This window comes from Oryctolagus cuniculus, chromosome 13 (assembly GCF_051225735.1).
Source record: "Oryctolagus cuniculus isolate XC-2025 breed Fujian yellow rabbit chromosome 13, ASM5122573v1, whole genome shotgun sequence".
In the NCBI taxonomy this organism is placed as follows: Eukaryota; Metazoa; Chordata; class Mammalia; order Lagomorpha; family Leporidae; genus Oryctolagus; species Oryctolagus cuniculus.
Window position 1 is genome coordinate 29,347,558 of NC_142879.1, and position 17,938 is coordinate 29,365,495.

Consider the following 17,938-nt stretch of genomic DNA (forward strand, 5'->3'; position numbering starts at 1 on the left):
ATAGGAGAAATACAAGTTGACCTGGGAAGCAAATGGTAAGACACCTGATCAACTAGGATTACCAGAAATTTTCTAGACAGAATAGAGGTCTGAACCTCCTGTGATGATTAGTTTTGTGTATCAATTTGGATAGGCTATGGTGCCCCATTAGTTAACCAAACATTAATTTGAATCTAAACGTTGCTGTGGATATATTTTGTAATTAACATCTACAACATGTTGACTTTTTTTTAAAAAAAAAGATTTATTTATTTGAAAGGCAGTGTAACAGACACACACACACACACACACACAGAGAGACAGAGAGAGAGATGTTTCATCTGCTGGTTCACTCCCCAAATGTCTGCAAGAGCTGAGGCCAGAACAGGATGAAGCCAGGAGCCTGGAACCCAATCTGGATGTCCCACATGGTGGCAGGGCCCACATATTTGAGCCATCATCTGCTGTTTCCTGGGCATATTATCAGGGACCTGGATTGGAAATGGAGTAGCCAGTACTTCAGTGGGCATTCCTATATGGGATGTGGGCATGGCAAGAACCCACTGAGCACACAACAGCTGCCCCTACAATCAGTTGCCTTAAGGAAAAGAGATCACTCCAGAAAATGTGGGTGGGCCTCATCCAACCACTTAGGAAGAAAAAAGATTTCCTGGAAAAGAAATTCTGCCTCCAGACTGAACCACCCCCTCCAGCCCCAGTTTCCAGCCTGCCAGATCTACCCTACAGATTTCAGACTGATCTGCCAGCCCCCATGACTGGGTGAGCCAATTCCTTCAAATACATCTTTTCTATATGCATACATACTTTCTGGTTCTGCTTTTCCAAAGATCTCTATTGGTACAATGCCTCAGCCACGTAGAGTTGGTGGAAAGGCTGGGGACGGGGCTGAGGGAAAGCAGTGGTCCCCAGGAAGGCGCGGGAGGGAAAACAGAAGCAGGATTGTGAGGCATGTTACATTCACAAGTGACCCAGAGACTTTGGAAGGGCTTTAAGTCTGGGAGCCAGAGGATCAGGTTCACATTCTAGAAAGGCTGATTATATTACCACTGAAAGCAGAAGTCCGGAAACCTGTATAAATTCCCGCAGGAAGGGTCTTGGGAAGATTTTATATATAAAACATAGATGGATAGATAGATAATGTGGGGAAAACGTGCTGGATCTACCCTGGATTCCAAGAAGAGAACTTGGCATTTTTTTTTAAATCACATTTTATCGCTGATGGCCACAAGCTGGACAAGGATCCCCGGACTATCCCGTCCATAGCTTTCCCTCGGAAGGTCTCCCTCTTGCTGGGAAAACACTCCTGTCTGGAGGGGCAGCGGTTAGGGTTAGGGAAGATCAACCCCAGGACTGAGGTGGGGGCGGGAAGGTGGAGGTCAGCCAGGGGTGCCCCCTGAGAAAGGGGGAAGGAAGAGAACGTTGACAGATGGCTGGAAGTCCAGGCACGTGGTGTGTTCCGAGAGGATTCGTCTATTTCCAGAGCAGCAGCATCAGGTCCCTGGTTAGCCAGCTCCTCCGGCAGGTTCAGATCCCACACCCGCTGTGGCTGCCCCCAGTGGCCAGTCCCTTAGACTGGGATCTGAATGGAGATGAGGGAGCTGCAGAGCGCCAAGGTCATGCTGAAGTCTGAGGTCACTCACAGACCGCATTTAGCAACTTCTGACTCCCAAAGACCCTAACCAGCGCCCCCCCACTTCCCTCTGCATCCCTACAGGTCTTCACCCCAGCTCCGGGGGCGCGGCCTTTTGCAGATCCGAGCTCCCAATCACCCCAGAAGCTAGGGTGAGGTGCTGGTGACTAGTTAACCTTTCCCTAGGTGTAGACTGGAAGAAGCCAGTGTCCTCACACCACTCCCATTCCAGGAGTCTCGGGCCATGGCGGGCAGGGGGACGCCCACGTGCAGGAATCCGGCGCCCCGTGCACCAGCGCCTGGCCCCCACACCCGCCAGGGGAAGCAGAGGGGCTGGATCCCCTGTGTTTGGGTGCCAGATAGAAATAGAGGAAGTGGGGCGAGGCAGGGCCGGTGGAAGGGACTGGGAGGAGGCAGCAGGTGAGCCGAGGGACTGGGCCCCCAGGCGGCAGGAGGGCTTGGAAACACCCGGGAAGGGAGCGCCACCAGCAGGGGCGCCTCGGGCGAGGGTCGGGCGGAGAGGGTTGTGGGGAGGCGAGCCCGGGGCTGGGGGAGGAGGCGGTGAAGGGGAGGGAGTTGCGCGCGGAGGGCGCGGAGCGGGCGAGGGGTGATAGCCGCGGGCCGGGAACAGGCGCAGCGGCGGGCGGCCGAGCTGCGGGCGCGGAGCGCGTGCCACACCCCCTCCCCGCGGGGGCACGGAGGGCTCAGCTAGGGGAGACGCACAAAGACATGCAAAGAGGGGCTGCGCCAGGCTCGCGCACAAAGACGCCGGGGCGCAAGGCAGCTCGGGCTGCACCGACCGCCCCCGCGCCGGAGCCCGGCCAGCGCGGAGCCCGGGGCCGAGCGCGCAGCTGCAGCAGCGGCGGCGGCGGCGACGGCTGCGGGCCGGCGCGGGACCCGGGTCGCCCGCGCTCTCCGGGTGACCCGGGCCCGGCAGCAGGCGCGCGCGGGGGCGGCGGCGCCGGAGCCCAACTTGGCCTCGGCCTCGCCCTCTGCCCAGCCCGCCGGTGTCCCCTCCTTCCTGCGATTTCGTTTCTTCTCACGCTCCCCCCCACCCCCGCCCGCGTCCAGCCCCGCTCTCCCCACCTTGTAAAACAAAGCCGGGGAAAATGCCTGCCCGTGCAGCTCGGAGCGCGCAGCCGGTCTCTGAATAAGAAGTGAGTACAATGGCGTGTTTGTAAAAAAAAAAAAAAAAGAAAAAAGAAAAAAAAAAGCTTCAAGTCCATCTTAAAAACAAACCAAAAAAAAAAAAAAAAAAACCCAAACATTTCGGATGCTGCATGCCTCATGCTTCCCAGCGCCTCGCGGGAGAGACCCGGCTATAGAGCAGGAGGTGAGACCCCCGGGCACCCCGCCCTGCCTGTCCCGCCGGGGCTGCGAATGCCCGGCTCGCGGCAGCCAGGCGTTTGCGAACAGCTCCGCTTCCCGTCCGGAGTGTTGGGTCACAGTCCCCGGGTCCTCTCCGGGCCGCTTCTCCCCCTTCTCCCGCCGGCGCTGGGGCTGTGGTCTCTCGCGGATCTGGGTTTGGAACACCTCCGGGGTTGCCGATGGAGGAGGAGGGTCAGCCCTCCGGCGCAGCCGACGGGCAGGTCTCGTGGTGACCCTGGTCACACTTGTTGCCTGTTCCTTGCCTTGGTGGGACACGCGGTGGTGCTGAAAAAAAAAAGGCTCGCGTCTCCTGGTGTTCGGTGGTCAGTGGCGGCCAGAGCGAAGACTGATCTATCTAGGTGAGGACGGGAGCCCAGGGTTCTGGGGAGAGGTGCAGTGCGCGGGGAGGTGAGGGGCAGCGACGGGGCCCAGAGAGTGGAAGGGTGGGCTCTGCTCGCCCAGCGCGCGTCGCAGGGCAGAGATGGAGACCCGAGGCTCCGCGTGTTCCAGGAAGAGAAGAGGCTGTGTGAAGCAGTGTTTTTGTTTGCATGTTTCTCCAGCTTCTGCCCGTGCTGTCTGCCAAATGTGCGTTGTGTAGGTATTTCTGCTAATTAAAAAATACAGCTTTTAAAAAATGAAACTCCCTTGGGAAATTATTCGCTTTTTAACAGACACATGCACACCCAACCTTTAAAAAAAAAAGGAAAAAAAAATCTGCCCTCTTTCTCCCAAGGCAGTGACAAGGTCTTAGTGGGCTTTCGAGTGGGCTTTGGTAGCATCAATGTAAACAGCCATGGTGACTTCCACTTGGCTCGGCGGAAAGCACTGATAGGAGACATCGGGAATTGAGAGCACCGATTGTTGATTGCAGAGGCTTGTGAGGCTTCCTGTGGGGACAGACTGTGGAGCTGCTGTGTGGCTTTCTGTTATTTTTATTCCAGAAAATGGCTAAATTGGAGATTATGACTTATTTTTCACTGGGACTAAGTGGCTTGGGGCAGGGGGTGGCACGTGTGCATGAGGACAGTGCTTTTAGCTGTTATCAGCACTTCTGTTGGAAAAGTGGTTTTTTTTTTTTTAATGAAAACACTAAACATAGCCCGTGCTAATTTCGAGTAAATTGCTATAATCGATGTTTTAAAAGTGTCTGGTAGCTGCTGGCTTTATTGAGAACAGGTGAATATAAGCACAGGGAAACGTGTGTATACCTGTATGCAATAGGCTGAACCTTCGGGGATTTCTGTAATGAGCTATGCGGACTCTCTCCTCACAGCTCTGATTTCGTCTCCTCGGTCAGAGCCATTCTGAGCTTTGCTGTTGAGGAGCCGCTGTCCTCTGCCATCATTTCACAACACTACTTGGGTCTAAGGCTTCAAATAGCTTTGTTTGCAAAGCTTCTTTCTGATGGCAACTGAGTATGTATTTTATGAGCTCAAAGGATGGTACTCTGCATTTAACACCCAGTGTTGGACAAGAGAGCCAGGGGAGAGCCCTGTGAACACTGGCACCCTCCATCAGCTTCTGCTCCTCAAGTGATTTCAGGTGCCTGTAGGAATTTTGGTTGGGATTCTGTGGAGATTTCTTATATGCTTACCTCAAAGTGTGATGTAGGTAAGGTTATCACGGTCTACAAAGCTATCTTATTTACATAGCAGCAGCTTTTCTTCTGTCTCCAATGATGTTGAGCTTTAAACTGATTATTCTGTTTTAAGTGAATGGCTTTTTGAAACCTCATTTTTTTTTTTTTTTTAGCCATTCTAGTAACCCTTTCTGTTCTGTGTTGTCTTTCCAATCACATGTTCTTAGTAGATAGATGGCTTATTTTGCACCTTAGGACGTGGAAGTGTAGTGTCTCTTGTATTTTCTAAAAAGAGATCCATTAATGATATTTTTGAAGAGCTAAGGTAAATAATGAATGGGTTTACCGTCACCTCCGAGTGCGTGGGAACTTGTAAGAGAACACATAAATCCACTCTAATGGAACATTAGCTGTGTTCAGACCACGTAGGGTCTTAGGTGTGAGCCAAGGTTTTCGTGTTCTTTTTTCTTGGTATTGCTCTCTGTAGAAATAAAAGGAGCTATCTCTTCTTGGCTGTACCTGTTACTTTGCCACAGTGGCTAACACGTTCTACAACCATATTTCAAGAAGTTCGTGGAAAATGTAATTAAAGTATATTTATTTCGGTGCAAATTTTCTTTCAGAATCCATAATATATATATTTCCATGAACTTTTTGAAGATTACTTGTACTCTGTAAACATGTTAGAGATCGAATAACAATGAGAAAGCTTCATTATGATCCCACTGAGGACAGGCACAAAGAAATGATTGGACTATTTTGTGGCTTATTTGTTCCATGTTTTTGAAAAGATTATGAATAATTTCTTTCGAGTAACAACAGATCATGAATTCTCTTGTAATACAATTTATTACAATAAATTTTAAAACAAAAATAGAGAATGTTCTTTATACTGAAATTCTTTATACTGGAAATTCTTGAGACTGGGAGAACCCAGGAGCCTTCTTCATGAATATTCAAAAACCTGGCTAAGAACCATCAACTCCTAGGGGTTCAGTATATCTTTGTTGACCCGCCTCATGGAGAGACATAAATTTAGAAAGTAATAAGGTAGCCCTCAGGCATATTCCTTTTCTGTTTTTCTCTGGAAGTTCTTTTTTTAAGTTTCTTGGTCTGACTCCTGTTTTTCTCCTCCCACCTGCAGCTCCCAGAGCCGCAGAGAGCAGAGGTCAAGCCCCGTTCCTTGGAGCCCTTGTGTATATATGGTCTGGCTGAGCTCCTGGGAGAGCACTTCTGGTGAGGTCCTTGAGCTTGGACCAGGAGAGCAGGTGGAGCTCAGGCAACCTTGGCAGAGCCCTTCCAGAAGCAGCGCAGCCAATTCCCCTCTCTCACCTCCTCCAGCCTAACCCTCATTCTCTGTTGTTGCCAGTGGCGGCACCTGACTTGCTGGATCCTAAATCTGCCGCTCAGAACTCCAAACCAAGGCTCTCATTTTCCACGAAACCCACAGTGCTTGCTTCGCGGGTGGAGAGCGACACGGCCATCAATGTTATGAAATGGAAGACGGTCTCCACGATTTTCCTGGTGGTCGTCCTCTATCTGATCATCGGAGCCACTGTGTTCAAGGCGCTGGAGCAGCCTCATGAGATTTCACAGAGGGCCACCATCGTGATCCAGAAGCAAACATTCATATCCCAGCACGCGTGCGTCAATTCCACCGAGCTGGACGAGCTCATCCAGGTAACAGCCAGGGAGGAGATGCTGTGCTGTCTCCTCCCAGGGGACGTGGAGACAGAGTAGGAAGGGACATCTCATAGCCAGTGTGGTCTGGAGGTGCTGGGCACCACCCTGGTTCACTTGTGCTCCAGGGCAGCCATCCCCTCCTCTGTTTCTTCCTCTCCTGCCTACTCTTCCTCCCTCTTATATTTTGCTGCTCCTTTGCTTCTCCCTCCCACTGCTCCTTCTCATCCTCTCCCTCTCTTGTTCATCTGTGTGAATAGTTTTTTCTGTTTGTCTTGCTTTCTTCCCTGTTCGCGGTCTTAAAACTGCCAGTGGACACCCTGGACATGGAGTGATTGTGTTCCATGCTTGAGATGATCATTGCCGACGGAGAAGAAAATGAAAGGAAAACTCAAGATGGAAAAGTAGTCTTGGCCGTGGCCATCATAAGATAGATAAGATGATTTTGGGTACCCCTTATGGTTGCAAAGTTGAAGCTCACTGTCTAAATCTAGTGTAGGTACAGCTCTGATAACCGCTGGAGAAGAAGTGACCGATTACTGCTCTCTAAGCCAAAACCAAAACTAGGAAACTAAATTCTCTACTGCACAGAAAAGTAGATTTTTTTTGGATGCAGCCTAATTTGTTTTGAATTCACTATATAATAGTGGAACAAATCCTCATGGAAAAACATTTGGTTTTAAGAGTTAATCTCCAAATGATTTATAAGTTTCTATTATGTTCCCTTGAGATGGCCATAGTCATATTTTTGTTGTAGATTTGCATAAACAATTCATTAACCAAGCCAAACAACTTGATCACAAAGAATTTACTTACAAGGAGAGACTTGACTGGTTTTGGGGAACATTTTAACTTTACACCCATTTGTTTTCTCCATAAAGCCCATTTTTCTTACCTGGTTTAATGAGAAGTGTACTGATAATTATCTGTGAATCATGATCTGAGCTTGTTCTTCCTCAGTTTATATTTGGATTCACCTTGTTTGAATGAACTGAAATAGAAGATTGGTTTTAATTCCATATCCTAACCCTAACCCTAACCCTAACCCTAACCCTAACCCTAACCCTAACCATTACTCTCATTCCCTTTTGCCATGGGTCTCCAAAGGCTGCCAGTGCCTTTCATACCGCTCTGTTTTCATAGCATGCACTTACCAGTCCTTACTCTAGTTGTGTTGAAAGCTCTCACGACTAGTATCCTCGGACCTCTGTTTGACTCCTGCTGCATTCACGCATTTCTGTATGTCAGCCATTTGACTTAAATTTTGAAGATTCTTTCAAGTGCTTATACAGAGTACTGACTTGTCTATTTCTAGGAGGTAGTGCCATGATCAGTGTTCATAGTGAAGCTGTGAACCAATATTATCCCAACTCCCACCTTCCCTGCTCCTATGTAAGATCACTTGCCCTTCATGTTCTGTCCCATGTGATCCCATGGGGGTACTACTAGTATTTCAAGAATCCTCACTTCCTTTAGGTTTTAGAAGAGCTCAGCGTTCTCTGGCTGGAGGGAGGCAGCCCAGAGTAGTGGCGGAAGCTCAAACTTTGGCATCAGCTAGGATGTGTTTTTAGCTCATTGACTGCTTTACTAGATGTCATCTTGAGCAAGTAAAATTTTTCTCTCTGACCTTGACATACTCTATCTGGAATGAGGAAAGACCGCCTATCAAGTAGGGTTGATGTTAAGGAGAGAATCCACATATTGCATCCAGCTCAAAAAAGTGTCGGTTTGTTTTTTGTTGTTTTCCCTTCCCTAACCCTTTAATAGGGGTAGCATCTGATTCAGGTGGCTGCATTTTTATCCACTAGGGTGAGGTGGTTGGTCTGGAGCATGGCAAGAATAAATGCCTGGAATTTTAGGACAATGTGGGTAGAAACCTTGAATGGGTTTGAACTTGGTTTCTGTTCAGTGCTATCCAGATTTATTCAGAACTCTGAAAATAACCTGAAGAGTATAGCAGCCAGGGGTACTCTGATGGTGAATATTGATCTTTTTTTTTACATATTATTTTTTTCTACATTGTTTTTGGAATGGGCACAACCAGAGCTCAAATTGGACCTTTTTTTTCTTTCTCCTCTGTTTGGACACTCCATTTTAGATTTATTAATATTCACTGCTGAGTATTTTTGCATCTTAACACGTTTTTATGCTCAATCAGCATTTTCCATGCAGATTGCTTATTGTCTATTGTCATATCACTCTTTTCGTAATGCAGTGATTTTAATAAATGATTTTTTTCTCCTTATGTCTTTAAAATGAGTACTCTTTTTAACATCATGGCTTCATAGATCAAGATCAGTGTGTGAGCAGGGAGGAAGGGAAATGAGCCAGTCATCATTTATCAGTGGTGCATTTCATTTGTGTGATTCTCATATAAATTTCTATGTTTTTTCTACATCTCTTTCCATTTCATTATGCCTTAAAGCCTTGTAAATAGATGTGCAAGGCAATGACATGGCAGTATCAAGGATTAAGAAATGCAGACAGGGAGGTCCAGGTGGGTCCCCCTCCCCAGTCGAGTTGTTCAGATGGGAGTGCAGGTGTCAGGCGTTATCCTAGGAGCCGCTGCTCTCTCAGGCTTTACATTCTTTCAGCGCTGCAGGGGGAAGTAGTTGAAGTGACAAGCAGTTCAATCTTTCTTGTTGGAGAAGGAATTCTGGTCTGGTTTTTGGAGAGTAGGGAAGGAAGAGGAGTGGGGAGTCAGACAGGAGGCCAACCAGGTGCAGTTGATCTTATCTGCTCCAGGTCTCAGGTTATTAATTACACCTGTAGATGGATTCCAGCAACTTGATTGCATGTTCTGGTTGTATGTGGGGTGGGGCAGCTGAGGTGAGAGAGAGGGACTGCAGTGTTAAGGCAGCTTCTGTTACAAAGTATGTTGAGTGGGCATGTGTGTGTGTGTGTGTGCATATGTGTGTGTGCTTTCTTCTTTTATTTTTAAAGGTTTTATTTATTTATTTGAAGAGCTACAGAGAGGCAGAAGCAGAGAGACTGAGAAAGGTCCTCCATCTGCTAGTTCACTCCCCAAATGGCCGGAGCTGAGTTGATCCAAAGCCAGGAGCCTCCTCCGGGTCTCCCACACAGGTGCAAGGACCCAAGGATTTGGGCTATCTTCTACTGCTTTCCCAGGCCATAACAGAGAGCTGGATGGGAAGTGGAGCAGCTGGGACTTGAACTGGCACCCATATGGGATTCTGGCAGTGCAGGCGGCAGCTATACCCGCTGTGTCACAGTGCCAGCCCCATGCATGTGTGCTTTCAGTGCTGCTTTTGACAGCAACCCTTCAAGACCAGATCGAGGAAGGTAAATCTTTAAAGAATAAAATAAATAAATAAAAGGGGCCAACATTGTGGTGTAACAGGTTAAGTTGCTGCCTGTAACTCTAGCATCCCATGTGGGCAACGGTTAGGGTCCCTGCTCCCCCACTTCCCATCCAGCTCCCTGCTAATGCACCTGGGAGAGCAGTGGAAGATGGCCCAAGTGCCTGGGCCCCTGCACCCACATGGGAGACTCAGAAGAAGCTCCTGGCTCCACGGCCATTTGGGGAATGAACCAGCGGGTAGAAGACCTCTCTATTTCTCTGTTTCTCTTACACTTTTAAGAGTCTAGTTCCGGTCGGGGCACCGGATTCTGTCCCGGTTGCCCCTCTTCCAGGCCAGCTCTCTGCTGTGGCCCGGGAGTGCAGTGGAGGATGGCCCAAGTGCTTGGGCCCTGCACCCCATGGGAGACCAGGAGAAGCACGTGGCTCCTGCCTTTGGATCAGCGCGGTGTGCCGGCCACAGCGCACCGGCCGCGGAGGCCATTGAAGGGTGAAGCAACGGCAAAGGAAGACCTTTCTCTCTGTCTCTCTCTCTCACTGTCCACTCTGCCTGTCAAAAAAAAAAAAAAAAAAAAAGAGTCGTAAACACTAAAATTGAATGAGCACTTACTCTGTGCAAGGCATCATTCTAACCCTTCACATGTATTATTTAATTTCTCTTAATCCTATGAGTAGCTGCCTTATTTTCTGCATTCATTGTGTGTGGAAGCTGAGTCAGGGAGAGCTTTAGTTTCCAAGAGTGAACAGTGACAGAGCCACCATTCAAATGTGGACAGACTTTAGAGCTTGTGTTCTTAGTTCCTGCATTTACTGCCTCTGAAAAAATTAAGGGCACATTGGGTGTAAGTTCCCTGTAATTCCATGTGTGAGGGCGTAATGGATATGAAGTTGTCCTCTGTATACCAGCATCTACAGGATGCTCTCTTTCCAACATGGAGAGTATGTCATTTGAATTTTACTATTCTTCTTGGACAGCATCACTGCTCTCCTGTTTAAAGCCAGGAGTGCCATGGTTGTATTAGATGTACCTGGTCTTCCATTTAGTTATTTCTAGGTTTGTTGAAATAATTCCAGAGTTAACAAGACAGAGCTAAATGTGTGATCTGTACATTGATGATAAAATATAGGAGATTTGACATTTTAAAACATTGTTTAAAAGATTTATTTATTTGATGGGGGAGAGAGAGAAAGAGAAAGAGAAAGAGAGAGATCTTTAATCTGCTGGTTCACTCCCCAGATAATCACAATGGCCAGAACTGGGCCAGGCCAAAGCTGGGAGACAGGAACTCCATCCAGGTTTTAAAACATGGGTAGCGGGGGCCCAGATACTTGGATCATCTTCTGCTTTCCCAGACAAAGTAGCAGGAAGCTGGACCAGAAGCAGAGCAGGGCCACTGGAACTTGAGCCAGTGCTCTGGTAATGGGATGTCAGCATTGCATGCCTCTGACTTAACCCACTGCACTTGACTTCTGTTTGTTGATTTGAGCCCCATCTCCTGGGAGCTAGGTAGGGAAATATTCAGTGTGCTTTTGGATGAAGAAGCTGACATTTGTATCAGGTCATCTGGTGGCTCAAGGTCTAGATCTTGGTAGTTTTCTACTGTAGTTTTCTCTGTGCGTGGGTGGCCCCTTCTTTCATTTTGGTTTATTCAGAGCCATTTGTTACCCTCTGTGCTGGGGACTAAAGCAAATGAAATGATGGGGAAAGACGCATGGCTTCTCTCACGGCACTCCCTCCTACATGGGCACGCAGAAGAGTTACAGTACAAGTACATGCAGATTGGAGCCGGAGTGTCTGTGAATTGGAGAAATGGGGAGGACCTTAAGCACTAATGACAGTTGGGAAGACACAAAATAAAAAGTTACAGGGAAAGTGGATCCCAGTAGTAATCTGAGTGGTCTGGGGGGATGCAGGACGTTCGGTAGACAGTCCTGGCAGAATGGGCATGGTGTGCCCACTAATGGAGGTATCTGAGTGTCAGGGGCAGGGGCATGTGCAGCAGGTGGTCTGCGGCCTGTTGTTCCACACTTGGGGGGTGGACTGGAGCCCAGGCCTGTTCTTCTCTGCCTAGATGTGTGTGCCTGGTTGGCTCTTGATTGTGTGCCACAGCCTGGACCTAGAGTACAAGTGAATAGCAGGCCTTCCATTGAATGCAACTGAGACTGGATTTAAAATATGTGTATTGCTCTATGTTAATTCTATAAGCATTCATCCAAAGATATTTACTGAATGTCTGCTCTGTAAGTTGTGCTAAGACCTGAAACAATGGTGAAGAAAAAAAAAAACATAGAAATTCTTGTCCTTGATGACATTGCACTCTACTGGGAGAGTAGGTAGATATTGGGGTGAATAGTTATAGAATGATAAGTTTTACGAAATAAAGCAGTGAAGGAGTTAGGCCATGCTGAGTAGTGTTGTTGGTTAATTTCTGATAAGGGTCCTAAGGGTGTTTCACTGATAAGGTTAAGTTCCAAGAAAAGGGAGTGAGGGAACAAGCAAGTGGCTGTGTGGGGAAAACACTTCGCTAGAGGACTCTGCTCATTCAGAAACTCTTGCTGAGCTGAGACTTTCTGACTGTGGGGGAGCTGCAAGGATGCTGGGAGGGAGTGGTAGGAGATGTTGTCAGGCAGGTAATGGGGCCAGGTCCTGCAGCACCTTGTAAATGCTAATAAGGAGTCTGGCCTTTTGGTGCAGATAAGTATCCTGCTCTGGCTTACATTTCAAAAGGATCTCTCTGGCCGCCCTGTTGAGAAATAGACTGCATGTGGCCAAGGGCAGAAACAGAGGGAGCCATTAGGAGGCTGTGGTCATAATCCCTGTGAGAGATGAGGGGGCTTGAACTAAGGTGGTAGCTTGTGAACCACAGTCAGATTCAGGGTAGAATTTGAAAGGAGAACCAGTGGGCTTGCAGATGGACCAGGTGTGCAATGCAAGGAAGGGGCAGTCAAGAGTAACCCCCCAGTTTTTGTCCAATGCAGCTAAAAGGGCAGGGCTCCCATTTTCCTGAGAGGCAGAACAGTGTAGGAAGAGCTGGTTTGGGGAATAACATCAGGAGCTTAGTTTTGGATATTTTGCTAATAATAGCAATTAGGCAGGTTTCAGGATTATTAAGGAAGATTTATTGGGTGCCAAATAGCATGTACAGATCCATAGTTTATTGCAGGAAAATGATGCAACACAGCAGTAGCACCAAGACAAAGTATGCATCACAGGCAGTGGCTGCATGCTGCGAGGGGTCTGGAGAGGCCAGCTGTGGCTCTAGTTGTCCTCCTTCTGCAAGGTCACAGCAGGATACACTTCGCTCTTGGATCAAGAACCACTGACATATGCGTGGAACACTGGAGCCAGAGAGCCCATACTGGAGTGCTGGCCAGGATACTTTTACCTCTCTGGTCTCATAGGCATAATCTTGCCTTGTAACCAGCCTCAGTGGTAGAACTCTCTGGGAGTCTCACCGAGAGGAGATGCCAGTCATCCATCATCCATTGTATGGTTATCACACAATGCTGAGTACAGTGCTGAGAGGCTGATAACGACCCCCGCTCCCCCAGCCTCCTCACGCTGTGGCTGTTGGGCAGCGGTCTTGAGATCAGCATGTCTTATGGCATGCTTTTCCAGGGAACAGTAATGGGCAGGTCTTTTATCAGAACATCTCTGGCTGGTTCTAGGGCCAGCACAGCCATGTCAAATTTGAGATGCCCATGAAGACATCCAAACAGAGGTGTTGGATAAGATGTTGCAAATAGGAGTTGGAGTCTGGGGGAGGTTTTAGTGTTAGGGAAGTCCTCATTACATAGAGGTTATTTCAGTGCCCTGGGTGAAATTGCCTGGGAAGTGAGTGTGGGTTGAGATGAACAGAGATTCTAGTGTAATCCCAAGAGTATTTCAACATGTAGAAGATTCTGAGAAATAGAATCTTAACTTCAGCTTAACTTAATCTTAGCTTAACACTCTGTGCCACAGTGCCATCCCTTACCCTTTTATTATAAACCATGTCAGAGAATGATTTTTCCCTTCAAGGAATATGAAGATTTATAAACTTGACCATATTGGTTAGAAAATTAGAAAAATGCTATATGAATGTTGGAAGTTATGTATCAATAAAATATCACTTGAAATGGTGTGATTTTAAGAAGGTATTATTTAAAAATAATGGCTAGCAAGTTAGCTGAGAATGAGATAAATTATTCTGTATTTGCGTTGTTATAAATTTTAAGAATATCTTTTGACTGTATATTTAGTCTGAGTTAAAAATAAAATTTGATTGTAAAGCTCTTGAGTAGACATAGAATCTTCTGGACTAGAATAGTGAATTAGATGGAGGTGTGACCAGTGTCAGTCTGTCAATAGTGATTGTGGTCGTGGCTCCAGGCTTCTTAGAGTTGTGCATTCCAAGCTTGTTGTATGTCATCACATCCATTTGTGCACCCTTTTCCACCCAAAGTACATTGTATAACTGCCATACCCCTAGACATCAGTATTTGTAACTCACATTTGGAAAATGGAACAGTGGCGCCACAGACATATTAAGCGCCGTGGTCAGATTGTTCTTTGTGTTTTCTCTTTGGTAGTTACACAGAAATGTAACACGATGTCTTAGCAAGAGAATATACCCAAGAGATATTTAGTCTAAGCCTGCCTCTTTGTAGAAATACTTCCATGTATGTTCTCTCTTATGGATTGGGAAATAGAGCTTTTCCTGCACTGACCCCCTTTTGCAGACGAGTCAACTGAGGCACACACAGCGTGTTTAACCCAAGACCATTTGCTGAAAGTAGCACAGCAAGCATTAGAACTGTTCAAGGCTTGAACCGTGGCTTACTAGGCTAATCCTCCACCTGCGGCGCCGGTACTCCGGGTTCTAGTCCCGGTTGGGGCACCGGATTCTGTCCCGGTTGCTCCTCTTCCAGTCCAGCTCTCTGCTGTGGCCCAGGAGTGCAGTGGAGGATGGCCCAAGTCCTTGGGCCCTGCACCCACATGGGAGACCAGGAGAAGCACCTGGCTCCTGCCTTCGGATCGGCTCAGTGCGCCAGCCAGAGCGGCCATTTGGGGAGTGAACCAATGGAAGGAAGATCTTTCTCTCTGTGTCTCTCTCTCTCTCACTGTCTAACTCTGCCTGTCAAAAAACAAAAACAAAAAACAAACAAACAAACAAAAACTGTTGCACTGCTGTCCAGGTGACTCAAGTGCTGTTTCCCCTGCTTTCAGTGGCCTCTTTGGAATTGACAGTGTTTTGTTATGTTTTGTCACCCTGAGCTCCTCTTTTGTGTACCCCTATAGACACGTTATGAGCTGTGCATCTAGGCCCTGCTCTCTTGATTTCAAGTTACTGATGGATTATGAACTCGGTAAACACTGCATTAGACAGCTGTGTGCTCCCTGCTCTATGAGCAGAGATCAGCTGGAGAGGACACAGCAGGTCTGTAGATGTGAAGGCTGAGCGTCTACTCAGGAAAAACTAGAGCACAGTTCCAGGCACTAAAATGTGCTAGAATGTGTGTGGCTAGATGCCATCGTGCCGAGCCATGGCCAGGCGAGGTAAGCCAGGGAAGGCCATTTAAAGCCAGGATTCTTACCTGGAAAGGAGGGATGGGAATGTGGGGGTGGGTGGCAGAGGGAGACACAAGGGGCCTTCAAAAGGTTCCTAGAAAATACATAGTGTGAAAAATCATGGATTTCAAATTTTTTGGCACGAAAACACACTTATCTTTTAATTCTATTTTCCCATGGACTTTTCAAAGTATCCTTGTAGTGATGAAGACACACTGTTAACATTCTGCTTGTAGGATTATGGAACTTTCACTCATTTCTTACTTTATAACATTTACAAAGTAATAATTCCTTGTGCAAAATTCAAATAATACAAGAAGGCCTAAAGAGGATTGTAAGTGTTAGGAATTCTTCCACCTAGAATTGGCCAAGACCTATCATTAGTCACATAAACATACATGGACATATCAAGGTAGGTGTGTACACATGTGTGTATTTCCACCTGTAATTTTATACATATAGATTACATATGCATGTCATTTTGCTGTCACCATTGTAGAAGAGATGATTCAGGAATATTATGTCTTTAAAAATTTTTTAAAAAGATTTTCTTTTGAAATTTATTTAAAAGAATTATAGAAGTGGAGGGGAGTGAGAGGGACCTCTTCCATCCACTGGTTCATTCCCCAAATGGCCACAACAGCCTGGGCTGTGCCAGGTCAAAGCCAGGAGCCAGGAGCTTCATCTGGGTCTCCCATGTGAGTACTGGGGCCCAACGACTTGGGCCACCTTCTGCTGTTTTTCCAGATGTGTTAGCAGTGAGCAGAGTTAGAAGTGGAACAGCTGGGACATGAACCAGCGACCATATGGGATGCTGGCATGGCAGGCAGTGGCTCAACCTGTCACACCACAACACCTGCCCCCTGAGTTTCATGTGTAGCCATGCTCTGCAAGGGTTTTGGCACAGAGACTTGACAGAAAACTTCACCAACTTACAAGTCCTGTGGTGTTGAGGAGCAGGGTAAAGTGTGAGAAATCTCACACAGCAGCAGTTTCTGGTCCAGCAACTCTAAGGCCCTTGCAATATTTTTCGATCAGTAACACAGATATAAACTGGCCTAACATGTTTTTAAGGAAATGGAGCATAGAGCCAAACCAAAGTATAGACTGTAGAGTTCCTTCAAACAGAAGGAAATGTTCCCTATCAGATTTGTGCTGTTTTCCAGATTGTTTGATTTCACAGGGTTCATTATTGCAACAAGTGGAGCTTATCAGAGTCATCCTGGGAATGCTCTTTCCTTGTCTTAATACTTCTAATTATCTTATTTATTTTTATTTGTTTAAGAGAGAGAGAGAGAGAGAGAGAGAGAGAGAGAGAGAGATGCTGTTGATTGAGATTCCATCCCCTGGTTTATTTCCCAAATGCCCACAGAAACTTGAACTCTGTTAGACTGAAGCCAGGGGCCCAGAACTCAGTCTGGGTCTCCCATGCCTGTGGCAAGGACCTCAGTATTTATTTGAGCCATCACCTGCTGTCTCCTAGGGTATGCAGTAACCGGAAACTGGACTTGGAAGATGATTAGGGACCCAAACACAGACACTCTGATATGTAATGTGGGCATCCCAAATAATGCCTTAATCATTGTACCAAGTGCCTGTCCCAGTACTTCAGCAAAGCCAGAGCTTTGCTTTGTGTCCTTTTGAGGGTAGAACCTGAATCCTTAGAGGCACTCATGCCAGGAGGGACGACTGGGTGTCCCCATGGGGTTTTTGAGTCTCGTGTACACCTGAAGAGCAAGCAGTGTAATTGATGGGTCTACAGAGAAGGAAGGGACTTTCATCTAAAATTGTCCATGGGAAACTGGAGGTTTCCTAGGCTGTGGGTAATGGTAAAGTTGAACCGATTCCATATTCACATTAGAATAAAATTGTGATTACATTCAAAGAATGCCTTGGAAGGACTGTCTAAAGGTTCTGGATGTGTTTGGTGGCAGAGAAGTACAAGTTCTTCTGTTGATAGCCATCGTTTTCTCCTCGGTTGGGACTTAACAGACATGTCCTTTCTGCCTCCCTTCTGCCTTCTACCCTGTCTTGGACTGAATGTTAATCAAGGAAAAGGTTTCTTTGGCTGCCTTTGAAATTGTGTAATTTTCTTGCCCTCTGCTGTCTTTTTGAGTTCATTCCTTATGGTTTCATTGCTGGATTTAAGAACAAAAGTACCATTGTTTTAATTGATGATGACATTTACTAGTGGTTGGTGGCATATGAACTATAATGAACATCTCTATTAGCTGTCAAACTTTTTTTGATGAAATTTGGCTGGTTTTGTGAAGTTTTTCTGATTCTTTAAAAGTGAAGTTTAGAATTTGATGACAGGTAAAACAAGTTTAAATTTTTTCATGGTCTTTTAGTTTAAATAGTTCATTTTCTTCAGAAGTAGAGGGATAAATGAGAGGAATAAACTCAATGGCATTGCAAAGGAGGGAGACTTCTGGAGGGTGTATGCTGGCTCCTTTCAACCATTCAACTGTGGTCCTGTGCTCTGAATTTATAGGCATGGTGTGTGAGCTCATTCACTCCTGTTCTATATTGTTTAAATACCACATAGGTTAGGTCATATCTTTATCAGTAAGAGAATGAGATGATATTTTTAAAAAGTATTTAATTAGAGAGAGAGAGACAGAGACAGAGATAGAGAACACAGAGAGAAAGCGGGAGAGAGGGAGAACAAGACAGAGAGCTGCCATCCCCTGGTTTATTCCCCAAGGGTCTGCAATGGCTAGGGTTGAGCCAAGGCTGGAACTGGGAACTCAATCCAGGTCTCCTGAGTGGGTGATAGGAACCCAATTGCTTGAGCCAGAGATGGTATCT

The 17,938-nt window shown here is 46.7% G+C and overlaps 1 protein-coding gene and 1 long non-coding RNA gene across 8 annotated transcripts in view; one reads left to right on the forward strand and one right to left on the reverse strand.

Moving 5' to 3' along the window:
* The window catches only part of KCNK2 (potassium two pore domain channel subfamily K member 2), a 221,544-nt gene that overhangs the window by 73,074 nt on the left and 130,532 nt on the right, over window positions 1-17,938 (forward strand). Inside the window, exons 1-2 of one of the 7 annotated variants that reach the window (XM_008268431.5) lie at window positions 2,648-2,787; window positions 5,947-6,257. In XM_008268431.5, the coding sequence (XP_008266653.1) occupies window position 2,787; window positions 5,947-6,257 (312 nt within the window). In that variant the 5' untranslated portion in view covers window positions 2,648-2,786. Of the gene's footprint in view, window positions 1-2,647; window positions 2,788-2,832; window positions 2,964-3,157; window positions 3,358-3,521; window positions 3,593-4,275; window positions 4,610-5,946; window positions 6,258-17,938 lie in introns of those variants that run through there. The other 6 variants (XM_002717510.6, XM_051820560.3, XM_089312182.1 and 3 more) reach the window with 6 other exon arrangements.
* Window positions 225-2,851, reverse strand: LOC149122530 (uncharacterized). The gene is made up of 2 exons (XR_016219617.1): window positions 2,717-2,851; window positions 225-470 (listed from the first exon to the last, which is right to left on the reverse strand). It is a non-coding gene; the product is annotated as an uncharacterized LOC149122530 (long non-coding RNA).